Here is a 21,192-nt window from a genome sequence, read left to right as displayed (position 1 = left end):
GCAGAGCACACACACACATATCTCCGCACAACCCACAGCCTCACTGGAGGGAAGCCAAACGCAGCACGCATATCAGAAAGAGGACACAATAACAAGAAACGGTTAAAAGATAAGGCTGGTGATATTGCCAAAAAAACAGACAAGGTGGGGAATTTTTAACTCATCCATTAAAGGCGAGAGTAAAGAACGGTAAATGGATTTGGCCTGCATTTTACTTGTTAACAAATCCCAAAACACACATCAAATGAGCCATACTGTTGACATATTCCTGCTTTACCTTGAACACACACTGTAGTTTATTTTGACTCAACCCCCCCAACACACACACACCATCCTGATGCCCCAAATACTCACTGGAAGAGCACTAAATGTGGATTAATCCACAGCTGAAAATAGTCCCCCCAGCACATGCACTATCTCCTCCTGTTAGAGGGATGTGTTAAAAACTACAGTGACCGGCTGTTTTAGGAGATTACTGAGGCTTTTTGAAGGGACACTATAAATATGTGTGGATCTTTTTCAAAGACTTATGTCATCTGTAGTTTCATTTTTTTTGCGCCTTATTTGGATTTTTTTACTGCTTCTATTTTTCAGCTCGGGCTTTTGACCAAAACATATGTATTTTAATCACCTTTAAGTCACCTGATTTAGACAGGGACTTGAGTAGATAGTGTGAACGAATTTATTTTTTTCACAAATGTATTGCATTTCATCTCTGATTTCTTTTTCGAAACTACTGTTAATTTCATTCTATTCTTTCAGTTTTTGTAATGAACAAATCGGCACACTTTTTCTTTTTCTCTTTTTTTTTTACCACAGTTGATGAACCAGTGGGATTTGATTTGAGTCTCCTTTGTGACATCTTTTCTCATAATAAGAAAAAAAAAAAAGTATAGGCCCATCATTTGTCTTCAGAGCGGCTTCGGTTCTCTGTGCTGCTGTCACCCATTGTTTTGTCAACGTGCTGTAGGTGAACAAGCCTTAAACAAGTAATTGTTGTCGGACAGCAGCGTGAAAAACCGACAGCCTGCTGGGACAATAGCGACATTGTTCAAAGCTCTGGGTGAAGGGCTGTGCTGCACAGCTGCAGGGCACCACTCACCTTGGGTGGTTTGAAGGGGTAGTCTGGTGTGAAGGCGATGTCCAGGAAAAACACTCCTCCCTCGTACACAGAGCCCGGAGGGCCCAGGATGGTCGACCTCCACTCATAGATGTTGTCTCCTTTAGGCCCGGCGCTGCATTTATGAAAACAAAAAGCAGAAGGAAGAAAAGGTTATAGAAATTCAATCTACTAGCAGGTGTTTAGAGAGTTACACTGTTTAATAGCGTGTCTTCCTTCAGAAGCATGAAAACATAATATGAGTGATTATCAGCTGTTAAATCAGCTGCACAAAGCTGCCATTTTAAGTTCTTATCTAATAGAAGATTATCCTGCGCTGCTACAGCGTACACAACAAAGGCTGCATCTGTGTGCTGACAGAAATGATGAGTATGATCAGTGTCATGTGTATGACTGATCCGTCTGGGCTGATGTGCAGCAAGCATGAAACACACACACAAACACACACACACAAAGGAAGGTGTTGAACAGCAGCAACGGCTCTGCTTCCTCACTGTTCATCAACGCTTCACTGTTGGGCAGCTGGCTGCTGCTGAGCTCCATTGTTGCCTTGATTCTTGTCACACACACACACACACACACACACACACACAGCTGTGAGAAGAGAGGCACTAATCCAATTCCATTTTCTACTGGAATTAGGCCAGATGCCCCTGTCGGTTTCTTGTATTACTTTTACTTTCATCATTTACACACAGAGAGAAAGGCAGAGACAGAGAGAGAGAGAGAGAGAGAGAGAGAGAGAGAGAGAGAGGGCATGTGTGAGGCACATAAATGTAAGATGAGAATGTAAGTGGAGTTGTTCATGTGAAACAGCAGCCTGCTGTAAAGCATTGGGCCTCTGCAGACCTACTCCTTGTCAGCGTGTGTTTGGACACAGAGAGGAATTATGGGAGAGGGCAGGTGAAAGGATCCCGACATGCTCTCCTGGATGGATAAAAATAGTCCGGAGAGCGATAGTGTGCCGGGGCCAGCGGGGGACAAGAGGGCCAATAAATCGTTCTGCTCGGCCGGCGTGAGGTGACTCAGTGGACAAATCTATGTTTATGTGTCAAATTATTATTATAAGAGCTCTTTTCACACTGGTACTAAACCTGAATACCGCAAGGGTGCAAACCAAACTTGAAAGTGCCTACAGACCATTCTCAAAACTGCCTTTTGTTTCAAATGTTTTGGCACAAGTGTATCCTAAGGAGCTCTATGAAGTCTTCCATGAAAGCAATGCATTTGAAAAAATTTCTCTGTAAGTCTGCTGTAAGGCTACTGTAATTCACTTTTATTGGGCTTTAATTCATCAACTTTGTGTTTATTCAAAAAACTCAACTCAAAACACCCAACAGCCAAAACAAACAAGGGAGAAAAAAAGGCAGATTTTATTAATATGATTATGGCTTTTATAACTTCCTCTATTATGATTAATGAACCATATAGGACTACACACTAAGCCAAGTTTGAAACACGAGCCTGGCTCATTTGAATGAATATTAACACAGAAGTGCAACTGTTAGTAAACTCTGTCCACAAACTACCACCACTGACCTTGAAAACCCTGTTATTAGTCAAATCCTATTGACATTTTAAACCACCCTTTAGGCCTCTTAAGGTTGGCCAACCACTGATTTTTCTCTCCTCTGAGTTCCCACAGTCTACAGCATCTGGAAATATTTAGATGTCTGCCAGTACCGCCTCTTTTTTGTTTTTTTCTGTTCCTGCAGCCTGGTACAATCTGCTCTGACAGGAGGACACATTCAGAATCCAGCAGAGAAGGATCTGTATTTTTACAACCTCCTTGATCCATCTCTGTGTTCGTTCTCTTTTTAAAACTTCACTGTATTTAGCTTAAATAACTCATTTAAAATGGGACCTGCTTCAAACATACCAAAACAAAAAAATACTAAGCTAGAAGAGAAGAGGGCTGTTCATAATGAATGAGTGACCGTGATAGACCCAGCTATTTCCCATGGTGTTCATTTCCACACTGTAAGCCATCAATAATAAGCCTGACAGCACTTACACACTCACACTGTGACTATTTTCCTTTTCCTAAATGCCCAGAAGTATGCTGTGCTCCACTCCATCACACTAAGAAGGAAATATTAACGCAACGAGAGATTCATCTCTGATTTGCCGAACTGAAAGTTGAATGTTAATTAATAAATTCCCTGATAATTGACAACTGAACCGACAAACTCAAGCTTTTGTAGAGTCTGTAAAGTGTCCCTCTTAAGTGCATTACATTAGTCACAATAATTACAAAACGGGAGGCTTTCTGTCAAATGTTGTGCATTCAGGTTTGAAAAAATATATGACGACTGATCATCACCGTCATCTGATTTGAAAATCTTTATTACATTACACATGAATGTTATCTGTCTAAAGGCCCATTCACACAAGCCATCACAGCATGTAAGCTGTGTTGCACCACCCACTTCTATTTATGCTCCACTGCCAGAGTGACAACACATCTGCAAGAGAGATATGGTTTGCAGACAACAGTGAGGGAGGAGTAGATAGCACATATCTTTTGAATAAATACTCAGAGTGTAATATCCAACTGTCACACTTAGCAAGCTAGCTAGCTAGCTTGGAGACCCCCTGTGACTGGCCAGCGCTTGTGCGTTCCCGAACTTTGCCACTTTCCAGTGAGACTAGGCCTTTAGACCACGTCTCAAAGTGGTTTTACACGCTAATCAGCTTTTAATCCCTTTGTCGTAATGCAGCTTAGTTGCATTTACTCCTGGCTTTCGGTAACCCCAATCTGGAAAAAAATTCAAATGCTTAAGATCCAAGAAACACTCAGTAGACCCACTCAAGAATCTGCATATTTGACAGAATTAAGAAATATAACTTAGTAGTGAGGGAAGGTTATGTGTTATCCTCACACATTAACACAGTTTACCATAATTCAACACAACATGCACATAAATACAAAGCACCTTCTACAGATGAACATATTCAAGTTATCTCACAGCAGAAAGTGTCAAATGGTTTAAACTGGTGTCAAACACAGACCCGACCTTCTGCATTAAATGAAAAGCAGGGGAAACCAAAAAAGGAACCTACAATGGAACAGAGTGGATGAAATATTGTGGGGTTTGAGGACTACAAACTGTCCTGGAATCCCTGAAACAGAATTAACATTATTCAACAACTTGTTGGTCTCATGGATGATTTAGAAAACAGAATCAGTATTGGATGCTATTAATCATGTTTTTCCCCAGGTATTAAAACCTTGCTTAAAATTAGGATGATGTCAGTGATCAGAAACAGCAGGCAAATTCAGACTAGATACTTCTGTATATTCAGACTGCAGTGATGTTCCAGCATGTTATACCATCTCAGACTATCTTGCGCACCTTCCTCCCTTGCACCTCTTTTGTAGCTCTTCCTGAAAACTATTTTTACTCAGACACGCTCACACACACACACAGGAACATAACACAGGAACTTTCACCGGTGGCTACAGAGGTTTGAGTCTGCTGTGTTGCCTTGCCCAGGGCCACAGGGAAGAATGCAGCGAACAGAAAAACTGCACTCTGGCTTCGGCACAGAAACGCTGAATGTGACTACTGTTTAAACTGAGTAGGTGTTTGTCAGCTGTGGCTGAGAAAGTAGCCACAATCTCCTGTGGCAGCTTGTTAGGACATCACAGAGAAACAGCAGAATACTAACTCATCTACGGCTGTGAGTATGTCACATTGCCTTTTGAAACCTTTATTTAGCAAGGAAATGTCTAGTGAGCTGTGGGCTCTTTCACAGCAACTCCCTGCTGCACATTGAGACACATTCAGACAGACACAATCACAGCCTTGTCCTGCTGCAGCAGCAGCAGCTGGGGGCTCAATGTCCCACTCAAGGACACCTCCACAGTGGCTGTTTAGGGAGCAGAGAGCCTCACTCACTTTTCTCCACACGCACTTTCTCAGCCAGTTTGGGGTATTTGATTAAATGTTTCAGGATTTGAAATGTCAACCTTCTCTAACCTCATGGACTGCTTACTTCAAATTATTGACTTGTGATGGTAGCACAAAAGCTCAAATGTGTATTTCAGGAATAATGTGTACGCTCTCCTGATTATGACGACACCATTTGTATTATTTGATAAAAGGCATATTTTTAGAACTCAGTGACACACGCAAACAATTTTGATGGGTAACACTTTGAGGAAACAAAAACTTTAATTCTCTGGTGACACTAGATGAAAAGTAAGGGAATCACCAAAATCAGCAGGATTTATTTCTCTAGAGATCACAAATGTCCGTCCCAAACTGGACATATTTGAGTGTGGACAAAAGATTTAACTTTAGTGAACGCAGAATGTTTGTCTATCAAAATGGAGATGTCAGGCCATCGTCGTCATAAGAATTCATCCTCTGAGGAACATCACAGTGGTTCTTGGCCAAAAACGGTAATCGACAGACACTGGAATGTCTAAAAAATATAACAGTAGGTGTTCTGCGTGTTTTCTCGTCTCACACGATCTGGTGGTCAACAGCAGCTGGTAGTCGCACACAGCAACAGTTCATATACTGACAAGACAATTCACTGATTTTTCATTCTTTTCCCTCTACACTTTAGAAGCCTGTTTTTATTATTATTTTTTTTTCATCTGTACGGAAATGCACCTAAAAGTCACTCTCTTGAAATATTTAAGGTCTGAAACTGACAGTTGAATACAATCCCTTCTTTACAAACAGCAGAGGAAACAGAAGATGAGGGAGAAGAAAAAAAAAGAAAGCAGCCTTGGCATCTCTGTCCTGCTTTGACACAGACCTCTGGGACACACTCCAGCTCTGTGAATCCACAATCATAAACACTCTTTAAAAATCTCTGTGCCATGTCGAGACTAGAGGAGCCACATTCCACTGACACACACACACACACACACACACACACACACACACACAGATGCAAAGAGTGATGCTTACAGCTGGGTGTGGGGCGTGTGTGTATGTGTGTGTGTGTGTGGGGGGGGGGGGCACAAACAAGACAGCGTGCAGTTCAAACAGAGCACTCAAATACACAGGAGCTAAAGGACAAACTGATGAGTAAGTGTACTCTGCTTCATCATCGCTCTCCTTGGGCTGACCAACAAACAACAGGCACATGTAGCAGGACTGACAGTGTATACATATGGAACAGGATGATTAAGGGCATCAGTCGCATAACAAATGACACCCTGCGCCCTAATCTTCATCTCCAGTCCGTCAGTGAACACTTTGTCTAATAATGGTTTGGTACTGAGAACATGAAAGTGATCTGTTGGTTTAATAGCAGTAGCATCTGATAACACAAACATTAAAAAGTCTGATCTGCTGTTAGCCTACCTGTATCATGATGGATACAGTCCAGTCTGAATGAATGGGAACACGAACACACACACACACACACACACACACACACACACGCACACACACGCACACACACTTCTAATAAGGTTTGTGATGCCCTGACTTTTCATACAGTGCCATCAACAGGTCAACGTTGCTGGTGTGCTGACATGCCAAACTAAAATGACGAACATGGTAAACATTACACCTGATAAATGTCAGCATTTTGGCACGGCCACTGTGACCATGTTAGAGCGCTGGGCTCAAAGCTTTGCTCTTTGTCTGAAAGAGCTCAGAGGAAACAACTAAGTGAAGGTAAGACCGTTTTGTTACATGTTTGCATTGACATGAGTTGCAGAAAAACATTTAAGTCTTGGTTTAAAAGAATCAGTTGCCATCATGGATCATATAAGACTTTGAGGTTTATGGAAATGGAAACTTTTAATATACTAAGTGTTGAAAAAACCCCAGCGATTAGCTCGCACCAACAATCAGTGGCACACATCAGTCGGACCTCTGATGTGTATGTATAACATGTGCACACAACTTTTTATCTCATGCTCACAAGATCCATATCTTGCTGGCACAAGATAATAAACTGTGCACCATAAATATTACCTTTATGGGCTCTGTGAAAGCCAGAAAAGGAAAAGGATTTCCAGTCATACAAGCAACTGAATAGAACTTACCAGTGATTAATAATACAGAGAACTTGTAATTCTTTGGAATTATTGGTATGAAAACAGGTAAAATAGCAGCTATAAGATATATCAAACCCACAAGTCAAATCCTCAGTAAAACAGCTGTGGTTTCAACAGTTCCACTTGATTTCAGCTTAGAGCAGCAGTCTCTTAAATAAGCAATGGCTCTGTGACCTCTGAGCTCAAAGTGGCGTCATTTATCATTTTCCCCTGTGGGTGTATCAACGATTGCGTTAGCTAATCAATTCAGCTAATGAGGCCGAGTGACACAGAGGAGCCCTGACTGTCCATCTCTGTCAACTCACATGCACTAACAGTTTCAAAGCTGGGGGTTGTGAAGGTTTTGGGGATCACTGCACAAAGAAAGCCTTTCCCCTTTTTTAATATTTATTATTCTAGTTGGAAGTGGATTGTAAGAAGAAACTGATTCAGCTTTTGGTTTACTATGTCTTTTTCATTTTCTATCTATAATGAAATAAAGTCTCCAGATCTTTGCAATGTCAGTGCAAGTTTCCACCCCCCCATATATGTATATATATATATATGTATATATATATATATATATATATATATATATATGTATATATATATATATATGTATATATATATATATGAAACATGAATACTATTTTTAGGAATTTAGTGACAAGACAAGACATATGAGCTTTGGGTCCCAGTTGAGCCACCCAATAGCCATGCTTTCCTTGATCCAGTCTATCCTGCGTTACTACCCTACTACTTAGGTTTGCAGTGTGTCAGTTAGTCTGGGATTAATCCCTTATCATCAAGTTTTCCCCTTTTGTTTTTGCTTATGCTTTAATTTTGTTTTATAAATTTTCATATGCTCAGTTTCCAGCCTGTTAAAAAACAGGGCATTCAGCTATGAATGTATGTATACAGGAAGTGCATATATGTCAAAAGGCCTGTAAAATCAGTTCAACACCCTGTATGCATAAGAATAAAGGAGCAAAGGCACTAAAAAAGAAAAAAAGAAAGATTTAGTTCATACTTCCACACGATGATACTACATAGGAACTCTGTGGTGCTGGAAAACAAGTACATTCAGGGTTTGCTTTTGACTTTCTTAACAGGACTTAATTTAAAGAAGGAAAATCTCTACAGTTCTTCAAGGTGTTCCATTTCCAATGTGTATAAATGGGTGTGAAAACACCCCCCCCCCCACCAAACCCACCCAGATCTCTCAGCATGTTTGTTTACAAAGTCTTTAAGGCCTTTGACACCTCAACATGTAGCCTACCAACAGATTGCTACATTGTAAATGGAATGTTTCAATGCTGAAGGGCACTGCGTAAATGTCAGTGACTCACCGGGGTGTGTGCAGAGAGGCCACAGCACACAAATCTATTCCAGCTAAATAAAGAAATATGGCTATAAGTGGATGTAGACATTGTTCATATGTGCTAGGAGTCGCTCGTTTGAACCACAGTATATTCTCTCGGTGGGTGTATTTGACCGTGTGTTAATGAATGCATTTGAGGCGACACAGGTTTTGATCCTATCCCACGCAAGGAAGTATTTTTCAATAAAACAAATCCAAAAATGTTTTAACCGTAAAACAGATGGTGATTCTCTTAAAAAATACAAAGAATACATACTGCTCAGACAATCAACATTGCCTAGCAGGCACACAGCTTTACCTTGTAACAGTGAACAGAATAGAGCGTGATGACAGAGCACCCTTTGATAAGCGGGGCCGAAAAGATTCATCAAGATGGATGGCTATCACGTTCGATGAGATTCAAGAGGACAAGGCAGCAGGACGTTGTCAGCCTCAGTCACTGTCCGCTGCAGTAAAAGACAGGACCGAAGACGAGAGGTCTGCGGAGGATGAAAACCCACTGGCAGCATTACCATCTACTTAGATTAAAGCCTGGATGGCTAATCCACCTTCCCATTCCAGATTACAAACTAACTGGATGATACTGCACTGCACTGGAAAGGAAAGTGACATATCTTGTCATTGGAGGGAACTCACTCCAATGAAATTTGTTCTCTGCATTTAACCCACCCAAGTGACGTGCACACACACACAGCAAACCCGGGGCAGTGGGCGACCGCGTGCAGCGCCCGGGGAGCAGTGGGGGTTAGGTACCTTGCTCAAGGGTACCTCAGCCATGGACACCGGGACGGGGAATCGAACCAGCGATCCACCGGTTACGGGTCCGACACCCTAACCGCTGATCCACGACTGCCCCTCACTGACTCAGATATATTCCCACTGCACATTTCAAGGGCCTTCAATGGCTTCAAAAAAATCACATCTGATATGAAACAATATGTCCCAAAGGTCCAAGCAGTCCTAAAGCTTTCTATCATGTCACAGAATCTTCCTCGGCAGATGAAGTTTGCCCACTTGTCTGGATACTGTCGCTGTTCAAATAACTGTTTTTCTGAGAACATAAAACAACCTCTTTTTTATGATGGCTGAAAAACTGAAAGTGCAAAAACATTCTTGAGTTGGATTCTATGCTGTGATATGACTGAAAACTCTATAAACTCTGTTTCCTAAAATGAATTTCAAATCTCAGTACTTGTGGATGTCTGCCGATTCAGCATGGCATACTCTGAATGTAACATGTCAGTCAGCAAGTCAGGTTAAGAACCCTTGGGACAGAGCCTTGCAGCAAGGACAGAGCCAACCTCCACTGAGAAACTAAATGTAATAGACTCTCACAGAGGCAGGCGACAGAAGGGGTGACTGGAGGAAGGTCGACCCTGGTCTTCCTCTAACACCCTAACCTCTGAATCAGCACTAAACCAATTGTACTTCCCCACTGTCATGAACATGTTGCCTAGCAACATTACATCACTGCAGTAAATGTGTGCATGTGTGCCTGCTTGCATTTTGTGTTGCAAGTGGAATTTACACGGGAACAAGAGCAGCAGCACAGACACAATGGCGCTGCTCCACTCACCTGAAAAAAGAAAAGTGGCTGAAATGAGGTGAAATACAAAGGCCAATAAACGAATAAATTGCCTTGCACGCTCATCGGTGCTTATGGCTCATAATCTCCAAATAGGTCCTTCAGGGACAAATCAACAAACATTAAGCTATTAAATTAGCCAACAAAATCATGTGAAAGGAATCAAGACACAGATTACTTTTTAAATATTGGTGACAGCTCACGGGCAGACATCAAATCAAATGTACCGCCTGCATGCTTGTTCTAATGATGCCTTAAATAAAGAGTGAGATTTGCATCAATATACAGCAGTTGGAAATGAATTAGTCCATTCAGGCTTTGTGCATGATCTGCTTTGACTGCGAGCACTGACAGCGCAGTCATGGGAAAAGCTCATCATCTCCAACTCAGTTAGCTCACGTCTAATCTTTATGGAACACACTGACATCCTGGTGGGTCTCTCACAGAGGAAGTAGTTTGGTTACTGCTTGTTTGGTCCTGTGAGACACTAGACGAGATGCTCACCGAAATTATAATATAATGAATATAGATAAGATATCAAGTTCAGAAATAATTTTAGTCAATTGCTTTAAATCACTTTAACATAAATGATAGTTTTAACACTTTAACACTTCATTGGTTATTGGGCATACAGTAAGTGACATTCTACCCTCCTGAGGTGTCCTGATTATGGCTGTGTATCGAACACTCACACGTTTTATTTTTTTCTCCCTCTGAGCATCCCAAGTGAAGTGCCCTCGAGTTCATGACATTCAAGAGAAGGCAGCTCGACAGCCAAGACTCAGCAACTTATACTAGAACAAGATGGATAAAAGGTAGTGCCGGTGAGAGGACTGCTGACTGTGAGGAAAGGCAGGGATTCTCTGGCTCTGTGTCTTCATCTTGTTCTAGTCACTTTGTTAATTGGGTGTTTGCTCTAGCTACACTATACAGACAAAAGTATTCAGACTGGCTGTTTGTAAGGTGTTTGGCTAAGCTCCTTACTTCCAGTGGAGGGAAATCTTAATGCTTCAGCATACCAAGACATTTTGGACAATGCTTTGCTTCCAACTTTGTGACAACAGTTTGGGGAAGACCCTTTTCTATTCTAGCATGACTGTTTCCCAGTGCACAAAGCAAAGCTCCATAAAGACATGGTTGGATGAGTTTGGTGAGGAAGAACTTGACTGGCCCACACAGAGTCCTGACCTCAACCCCATCCAACACCTTTGGGATGAACTGGAACAGAGACTGCAAGCCAGGCCTTTTAGTCCAACATCAGTGCCTGACATTGCTAATGCTCTACTGTATGAATGGGCAAAAATTACCACAGAAATTTCTTCTCTTTCCAGAAGAGCAGAAGCTGTAAACTGCACATTCAGTTTTTCTCTCAAAGTATGTGGACCTTAAGTCACTATTTATTTATGAAACAAGAGATACTTTTTTCCCATCATCTTACTTTGAAGAGCATAAACATGTATTTCTACAAAATCCTTTTTTAAACAAAAAACATCAAAACATTTCAGACGTTCATGTCTTAACACAAGTACCTGTACAAAAACTTTAAAAAAAGAAAAGTAGGCAGAAATTGTTTTTTGATAAATAAAAGTAAACAATATTACAAGTCTGACTAAGGAGTCAAAACCAACTCTCAGTACTTGGTGCTATGGACACATTTTACTTAGTATTAAAAAACTAAGGAATCTTGCTATGGAAAACATAAACTTGGACTATGTATAAAACCTCAGAAATCCTTTACACATTTTTTCACATTCATACACATTTCGCTTTGCTTCATGAATGACTTCCTGATGCTTTCTCAGTAACAAGTTGGTATATGTCTCCCGTGCAGCCCATTATGCTGCACCCACAGTGATAATTTAAGCAAATGATAAGGTTGGATTTGAGTCATTTCTTCCTCATCTTCGCACACATTCAGACACTAAAGGGAGGCAAATGTGTTTATGATAACCTTTACCGTTGCTGTAGCCATTAAAGGTTCCCATTACAGTGCGAAAATGGTAATTCATTAACCCTCCTCCACTGGCTGTGCGGAACTACAGCCAATAAAAAAGCACAGAGGGCGAGAGAGAGAAATGAGAAAAGAGAGCAGAAGGGGAAAACAGCAAAAAAGGGAAAGCTTTTCTTAGTGAAGAATCAAAGCTCAAGGCAAAAACCATGTTGTCTTAAAATCTTGTCTTCCCAAAGAGCCAATGTTAAGATTTAATTGGATTACAATCTATTTTAATCTTGACTAATAACCCTGAGTTCAGAGTGAATCTTATTTTATAAACTGGCTGTCAGTTTACTGAATGCTGAATCTTTTTCTCTCAGTGCTAAGTCATCTCTCCGACAGCGTACACCTTCAATCTTATCGAGAGATGAAAAGGCTCTGAGGTTTGAATAGCTTTTTCAATAGGTTCATTTGCATCCTTGTCATCTGACTTAAAAAGCAGCACATATATACAGAGAGAGAAAAGACATGCATATGTATGTATATATATGTTTAAAGACCATGTTTTAAAAAACAAAGTTTTTTTTAAAAAAATAACATAAATAGCAATTTATAAATTCTAAATATAAATTAGAATTTTCTTAATGCAGGGTGAGCCACCTTTGGCCCACGGGCACCACTTTAGACAGCCCTGTGTGAAGGACTCCCAGTCTACGGAAGTTTGGTAGAAACAAACAATTTCTTGGGAGGACATGTTTTGGAAACACCTATACCCACACCCATGTGCTTATTACAGTTTTTCAAAAACTTTTTGGGACACATTTTGGGATGCATGTAGTTCACAACTACATTTTTAAAAAAAAATGACACCCACTACAAGTCAGTCTTGCAGGATGTTCCAGAATTAGACAAATTCTCATGTTTCTCAGACCAGCAATGCTTCGTTTTGTAGAAACATTCAGACATTTGAACTTCGATATACCGTAGAACAGCCTGCAAACTTTTATCGGATCTGGTTCTGATGAAATCATCAGAAGTGACAAGTTCAGAAAGTTAGTCCTGAGAGAATTCAGGTCACTCCTCATGGCCTCAGTTGTGGTCTCAGAAAATCAGATCATGCCAGTGTGATGTCCCTTTCACAGAAAAAAACACTCTTTTATCTTAAAAGCCTCTTTCATCTTTTGTAAAATGTCTTAAGTCATAGTTCTTTCATCCTTTTCATGAAAAACTGAGGGTATGAAATTCCACACTGGCGAGAGGATGGAGATTTGCTGGTGTTGTGTGTGTGCCGTCAGCAGCGTCTCATCTTGTTTAAAGGTAACAAAATCCAGCAGCGGCATCACGGCAGCAAGTTCCACAGAGAGGTGAAGCTACTGTTTGGAATTAATTCAGTGTTCCCTCCAGAGACACCTCCACCTTTCAAGCTCCATGCTACAAGCAATAGATGCTTTCACTGACGGGGTCGAGATGGTGCTCGAGGTGAGAGCCATTACGCTTTAAATAATTCTGGGGAAGTCGAGGAGTGACAGGAGACCTACTGAACACAACTGCAGCTTGTTCTTTATCTTTAAACAAAACGTTATCTGACACTCAAGGGCAGGTTTGTTGCTGTAGGACAACCTAATACATTAAGTATGTGCCACGGCCACGACACAGTCCAAGCCATGGCTGTAAGCTTGATCACGCAGATGGGACCAATAAAAAGACTCTTTTCTTACCATATAATCATGAAAAAAAACATGTTGTGTTTAATGTCATGCCATTAACCATAGTTTTGCGTCATAAAATACAACCGTAACCAGAATGTGCTGAGTTGAAGCAGTAGTCCAGTGATTTAGTGTTGCACTTTCATAAAGACAATTTGCATGAGACAAATTTTGGTCAAAATCATTGGCTATATAAGGATGGACAACATTGGGAGCTCGTCAGAAATGCCCCCCCCGCCAACCCAAATATGTCATTTTATGTCATTCTTATCACACTCATGTATGTTCTATTGTTCAGTTTTCTGATAAGTGTGGTTTCCATTAGTCTGACGCTATAAGAAGGGGGTGATTATGTACAGGTATGGGCAGGATGTCTACACTGTGATTTCAATAACCTGATCACAGCTACACACTTGTGACTCTAAATCAGCGCAAAATGGCACCGCAAGTATTCTGGATATTTTTTGACTTCACTTTCGTAGAGTGGGAGGAAGTAGAGACAAGCAGCTAATCTTTATATACAGTAACAGGTCAAAATGAAAGCAGCAGTGGCTGAAATATTCTGACTTTTAATCAAACTTCCCATAAGCCTGCCTGGTAAAAGTTCACATCTTTCAAATGCCGTGCCACAAGCTGGTAACGCAGACTTTGTGTAAAAATCTGAAAAAAAACAAAAAACGATAGTATCACCAGGAACTAATCAGGGTTATTGTCTCAGACTTCAGAAAGCATCCTTCAGAGCAACACAAGACAGTATATAACTGTTTTCACCGGATAAGTGATACTCCTTCTGAAAAAAAAAAAAAAAAAAAAAAGATTTTCAAGCGAAAAAAAAGGTGGAATACCCCTTAAAAAATTCCGACACAACAGGGAAGCAAACAAACAGCGTAAGCAGCTGAAACCAAGAACAGGGTGGGCTTAGTAATCTCGTTAGCTAAGGCTCAACACGATGCTGATGCAATGTCAACCTCCTGAATCTGGAATTTCCCCTCAAATGTACCCGGAAGTAATGCTAAAGATAAAACATCCACACTGTAGAACTGTTGCATTGCTTCTCTCTGTCCAATGTGAAGTGATATAAACAGAGGGCTCAAAAACAATGAGCTTGACAGTTCACTCTTGGCTTTAGAAATGGCAACAATTATGGATTAACTGATATGGTTTTCTCAGCGATGATACCAATGATTAATAGCCTAGGAGACTAATAATTGATATTCCAAACAGATGCGCATTTGCAATAAAAAAATTAAATCTTCAAGTATCCAGTGGGGAAATGTAAATAAATACAATTTACCCAAATATTATACTAAAGTATTACGAATTTTGAGGTTTATACTTGAGTATATACATTTTCTGCTACATTATACTTTCACTGCAATGCACCTCCGGATAGGTAAATACTGTACATTGTTTTTATTTGATAACTTCGGGGGGGGGGCACCACTGATACCAAATATCATAAAAATCCTGAATATTGGATTAGAAAATTGAATAATAAGAAGTTTCATCATAGTTCCATGAGAACTGTGCAAACCTCATCAGCTGATGAAGATAATGTGATACAGTTCAAAGAGCAAGAGTGTCAACTTCAAAAAGATATTTTTACAGTACATAGAACTGTTTTTACATTTGACACCAGCTCTGTTGTAGATGAACCTGACATGTGTGACATGTGTTTCAGTCAAAGGCGTGGGGCTTTGGCTGCATAATGGACCACCCACGCAGTCCACTTGATATGAACTTGGCAGTGATTGTCCCAGTGTTTCTGAAAACGCAGCGGAAACATCAGACAGGTGGTGACACGGTCTACCTGTGGCAACATATCAACGTGACTGACAGCTAATGCGTGAAGAAAAGACAGCCAGCAAGTCAAAATGCTGAACACTCCAAACATCCAAACACTTCCACATCAAACCTGAGTTCAAATGAACATTTACATTTCCCAGGTTGATTCCATTCACTTAGGGATGATGTGAAAGCTGTCAGGCAGACACTGGTGCGCTTCAAATCACACCAACAAGAGTATTGGATGATTATAAATATCTAATCTTAGCATGAATTCAGAAATACAATTAAATGTAACTTACTAGATACTTGTACTGAACATTGACACATTTTCTGTACGAAACGGATGATTATGATTTAAGTTGTTCACTTAAATCTGTGTGAGAGAAGCTGACAAATGAGGAAATCAGGAGTATGAAAAGTTATAAAGCAGGGAAGTAAGAAGAGGCTTCTTAAAAGAGCAGAGGAGCTGAAAATGATCAAACTGAAAGTGACCCACGACACTTCAGAAAGCACCACTACCCCACTTCCACCTTTGTCGGATTCTGTGCTTCATACTATCTGCTGATTTCTTTAATAATCAGGCACTTTGTACTTGCTTTACAAACTGCAATATACTTCTGATGCCTTGTGAGCACCACTTGAAGGAAAGTAGAGCTATTATTATCTATAGCTGATGAAGTCAAATAACTTTTCAATAATATATCAGCCTCTTCCTCTCTGTAGAGCCTCTTGACAAGACCTGGCTCTGCCATTACATAGTCCTCAAGAGACAGACACACACACGCACGCACACACACACACACACACACACACACACCAAGGTCACAAAGACCTGCAGACTCAGCTTGCTATTGTGAGCAAATGTCTTGTTAGCTGTTCTCTCAATATCGTATGCAGAGCTGATGGCAGGCCACTCTCAGAGAAATGAGCACACTCTCTTTGGGGACACAATTAAATGACTGAGGAAAATTGCCAAGTTAGTGTGAAAGAGAAATATGTAGAGCAGTCTGGGTGAGGAAGCACGGTGCTGTCAAAACTGTGGCACTATCACATTATAAAAGGCACGCGTGCTGAGCTTATTGTGAAAAGGGAAGGTTTATCAAAGGAAACGCAGGGCGACCTCCTAGACGAACCAAATAAAACAATCTCTCAATGCCCTCCCAGCAGTCATCATGGCAACATTGATTAGGCTGCACTCTGAACATTGATTTTACGCCACTCTTCTATTGAGATGGGCTCACATAGACCGCAATCACTCACAGGCAGAAACATTCAGTCTATCTATAATTCACTGTGCCCTTCGTCCTCCTCATCTCTCACCACCTTGCGCAGACACATCTGCTCCGGGGGGGGGGAGCATAAAAAGAACTGATTTTTTACACTGAGCAGTTTCTTACGTAGGTGCAAAAATCAGAGTATAAAGCCATTTTCATACGTGCAATTTGTCACACTGTTAGCTTTCTCTATCTGTAATCACTTTTGGGCTTCAAACACAGACCGCACTTTGGTAAATGCTCCTGAAACGCTCTGTTCAGACAAGACAGGAACACCACACAAAGAGACACAATGCTAACACAATATTTTCCCGGTCCGCTCACAAGCCGCATCTGTGATGGATTTTATGTGGAAATACTTCTCTATTACGCCCTTGCTTCTCACTAGCGGATGCCAAATTAAATTCCTCACTTTTAGTTTAGTTGATTAAATTTATTTGTACCGTGGGCCATAGACAAAATACATTTATCTTAAAGAAGAAAAAAGATGCTTTATAGTAGATCTATATACTATAGATCTATATATATATAAGCTCATTTCCATCTGTAGTTCCCGAGCAGGGAATTTATGAGATAAAAAACAGAACTGTGCTTTAAATACATACTGTATATTTAAACATCCATTATATTATAATATACAGCGTAACTGTGCCTAAGCAGAGTTAATAATTTAGGTTATGACTCATTTAAGATTTGTGATTATGAAACTGACTGTAAGGCTTTTTGCTGGACATTCATAATGTAAAACGTGAAGGATTTAGGGAGAACGACAGCAGATTTCTAAGCCTGATAATGATAACATGAAACACACATACTAGTCTCTAATGTGTACTGCTTTAGTATTTATAATTGTATTTGGCGGTTTTCCGATGTTTCAATTTCTCCTTCTGATGGTAACAATTAAAACATAATGAAAAACTGGTCCATTCAGACAAGTTTGTGGTTTATTCAAGTGATTTTATTTTCTTTTGTGGAAAAGAAATGATAATAAAATGACAACTGTATTATAATGATTTTAGTATACACACACACTACAATGATTTACAATATTAATAATTTAAATTCCCAGTGAAGTGTACACTGAGACGGTGTGTGTGTGTTCCATGTGTGTAGCATGAAGAGTGCTACAAACTCTCATTTCATTTTGTAGCCCTGTCTTGCACAAGGATGAATTATTTAACAATGTATAATATACATAAGGGATATTGTCTGATATATATCTATATCTTCATTTCTCTTTGTCTCTAATATCAGTATTGGCCCAGAATATCCAGTATTGGTTGTGCTCAGTCATCAGTGTGACTTTGATGGAAAATTGAGCCAACAAGCTTGGAAATTCAACTTTCCCACACATTTACACACAAACAGTACACTAATATTTCTGTAAAGCTAACTTGCGCACACACAGACAATGAAAAAATAAATTCCAGTTGCAAACAAGTGTGCAAAATAAATTGATATTAAACATATGTCATGTTGCAGCTCTAAATCTGACGGCATTATCGAGCCTGCCCGTCACAAGGTGTCATTAAAAAGCAGTCTGTATAAATAAATGTCAAATATAAAAGATGAGTACATTAGCACTCAACACCCTTGTCAATGCTTTCTTATTGATGTCATGCATTACAGTGTTGTCAGTCTGCAATGCTTTGGTAACTGAGCTTGAACCTGACCTTACACTGAATAAAAGAAAGCTGTGGTGAGCATGCTTAAATATCAACAAAGGCTTTCAACATGTGCAAACATATTACTTAGTAGATGTGTTAATTAGGCTACTTAGAAGGAAATTATGCCCACAATAAGATGGAAAAATGGCAATAATTAACCAAAAGAAACTATATTTATGGTATAATGAGCACACTATCAAAGTATGGTGTGCTGCCCCCCTCAGTGCAGGCTACTGAGGATTCATCACCTGAAAGAAATCAAAGCCCTGGCAGGAAGCTCAGTGTGTGTGGCGCTCAGCCGGGGGCTCGGCCTGGCTGTGTGTGCAAAGCTCGCTGCCAAAACAGTAATGGAATCTCACCGTAGCTTTGCTCTGCATTGGAACTATTTGTCCGGGTGCCAAGATTTCACTGTTTACCCACACACGAGCCCTTGGGCAGGAGCTAACCCCCTCACCTCCTGCAGGAAGAGGGTTACATGTCTGCACAGCCCAGTGGAGACTCGGGAAAGGAAATCAGGATTCACCCAGCTATGATTCACGCAGATCCATTAGCTCACCTTAACACAGCATTAATGCTGCCTTGAAAATAAAAGCAAAGACAACCCACATTAAGAGGCAAGCCTTGAAGGTGATAGCTGTTGAACGCAGACCACAAAAGGGCACATTAAGAATTCAACAGCTAGTGGAGGCAGATCAGCTGGAAAACCAACTGAGGCATGCATGGATACAATTAACCAGAGATTTACTGTGTGGAAAATGATCAGCAGCTGTGGTCACCTATGAAACGCACTCTGATTAACGTTAGCTCAGGGGACTGCCAGTGCAGCGACTGGCATCAAGATGGGAAGGCCACCGGTGTGAATGGCTCCCATAGGCTTGTGCTGCATCTAGTGTGCAGGTGACCTAGAGTGGACGCACCGCAGTGCAACTACCTTGAAACTCAAACTATCCTCGCGCTGAGCGCTAAATTAATCTTATCAAGGGCAGACGTGTGCGCAGCGAGGACAGCTGAGGCGACAGAGTGAATGAAAATACTCTTTGGTGGTTGATGATAAGAGCTATAGATTCCTCTCAGATTGAAAGCAGAGAGGGATCAGAGCTGCCTGAGAGGCAAGAGAAGAACACAATCCCTGAGTGATACAAAAAACATCATTCCCACGCTTGCCATGGCGTTGTCTGCTCACTGAAACACATTATGGGCTGATTTTAAGGCGGCTGTGAAGTGCATGCTACACTGGAGCCTGTGGGTGTAGCCTGGCTCCCACTGCACTATTGATTCAGCAGCACTGCAGTTTAGAGAGGCAATGGCTGGCTATGCGAAATGGAAAATAAACAGAGAGAACCAAGTGGGAGCTTCATGGGAACCAGTTTAAGAATACAGTCCAAAAAAACTACCCACTGGTTAAGATTTTAGAAAAAACATTTAGTCTAAATTCAAAAGCCACAATCTCACTCGTTCATTCTCGCTTTCAAGTTGTCAGTCCTTATAATCTTCACCCTTTCACTTCACACTTGCAGTTTAATTTTGGCAAACCTCTCAGACTCACTCACTCTTTTCAAAACCAGAAAATAATTTCCAAGTGTCCACATCAATCTGTCAGAAAACTGACGGAAGTCTGAAGTATTTCTTGTAGATTGCTTTGGATGGATTTTACATGTCAAAGATAATTCACCGGTCAGTACTACTCAGCTGATGAAAACAGTCCTCTGTGGCTCTGCAGGACTTTTGTCAAGTCTGACAAAATTAATCAGATGAGTCACACTAGTGTTTCCATCACTTTTGAGGACATTACATACGCTTACAATCATTTCCTGGAGGCTTAACCACCACCTAACCATAACAACAAACATTACTTTCCTAATTCTAATTCGTACTGTAACCAAACCCTAACCTCAACCTAACCTTAAAGCAAGTCTTCACCCCAATGTCTAATGATTTATGTTGTGGGGTATTGCATTTTGTCCCCATAAGTAAGGTGGGAGTAAGGTGGATCCTCTCCATGTGACTGTGTAAACAGATTTTTGTCCCCACAGCTATTATCATAAGCCTAAACTAAATTTAAATATCAGAGATGTTTTAGAAGTTTCTAGTGGATTAATACAGCAGACTGATTAGAATTTTTATACTTACTTACCAACCAGTCACTACATTAATCCATAAACTCATTTTTAGGCCTTTTCCACGAGCTATAATTTAATCATTGTCAGGTTCTCCCTGTTTCATATGTTCTCCCTTCACTTTAAGAGATTTCAGCACTGCTCAGGACATGATACTAAATCCTAGTTCCACTTGGCAGCAGGGCAGATGAACCAAACACTGCACTGCATTTTGCATAAAGGAATAACATGTGGCACTTTCCTAAAGAAGTATGTCCAAACCCATACAAAATAATTTGTCTCAGTCATCACCTGTAACTTGCTAGAAGTGCGAGGTAGTGCCTGTATCTGCAGAGACCTCACTGCTGCCTCTATATCCTTACTTCCTTAGTGCTTTGCTGTGCCGGAACGCAGAGCAGCAACAAACTTTGAACTGTGTGTCGACAAACGGTAACCAAAATATTCTGTATATTATTCCTTTAAAGTCTCTTAACTTAATGACACAGACACAGAAAAGTCCAGGGAGCTCCAAGTTACAGTCCATTGAGTTGCTATAGAAGGCTGCCAAGGAAACTGGAAAATGACTACCAGTTGCCACATGCTAATGCGAATATGGTGTTTTGTGAAGAGTA

At 40.6% G+C, this 21,192-nt stretch overlaps 1 protein-coding gene across 1 annotated transcript in view; it reads right to left on the bottom strand.

Moving 5' to 3' along the window:
* The window catches only part of LOC124074937 (ubiquitin-conjugating enzyme E2 E2-like), a 57,526-nt gene that overhangs the window by 12,574 nt on the left and 23,760 nt on the right, over window positions 1–21,192 (bottom strand). The window contains exon 4 of the mRNA XM_046418286.1: window positions 1,103–1,235. Within this exon, the coding sequence (XP_046274242.1) occupies window positions 1,103–1,235 (133 nt within the window). The remainder of the gene's footprint in view (window positions 1–1,102; window positions 1,236–21,192) is intronic.

Source organism: Scatophagus argus, chromosome 17 (genome assembly GCF_020382885.2).
Source record: "Scatophagus argus isolate fScaArg1 chromosome 17, fScaArg1.pri, whole genome shotgun sequence".
Lineage (NCBI taxonomy): Eukaryota > Metazoa > Chordata > Actinopteri > Scatophagidae > Scatophagus > Scatophagus argus.
The sequence above is the reverse complement of the archived record's forward strand: the minus strand, read 5'-3'. Positions and strand labels throughout refer to the sequence as shown.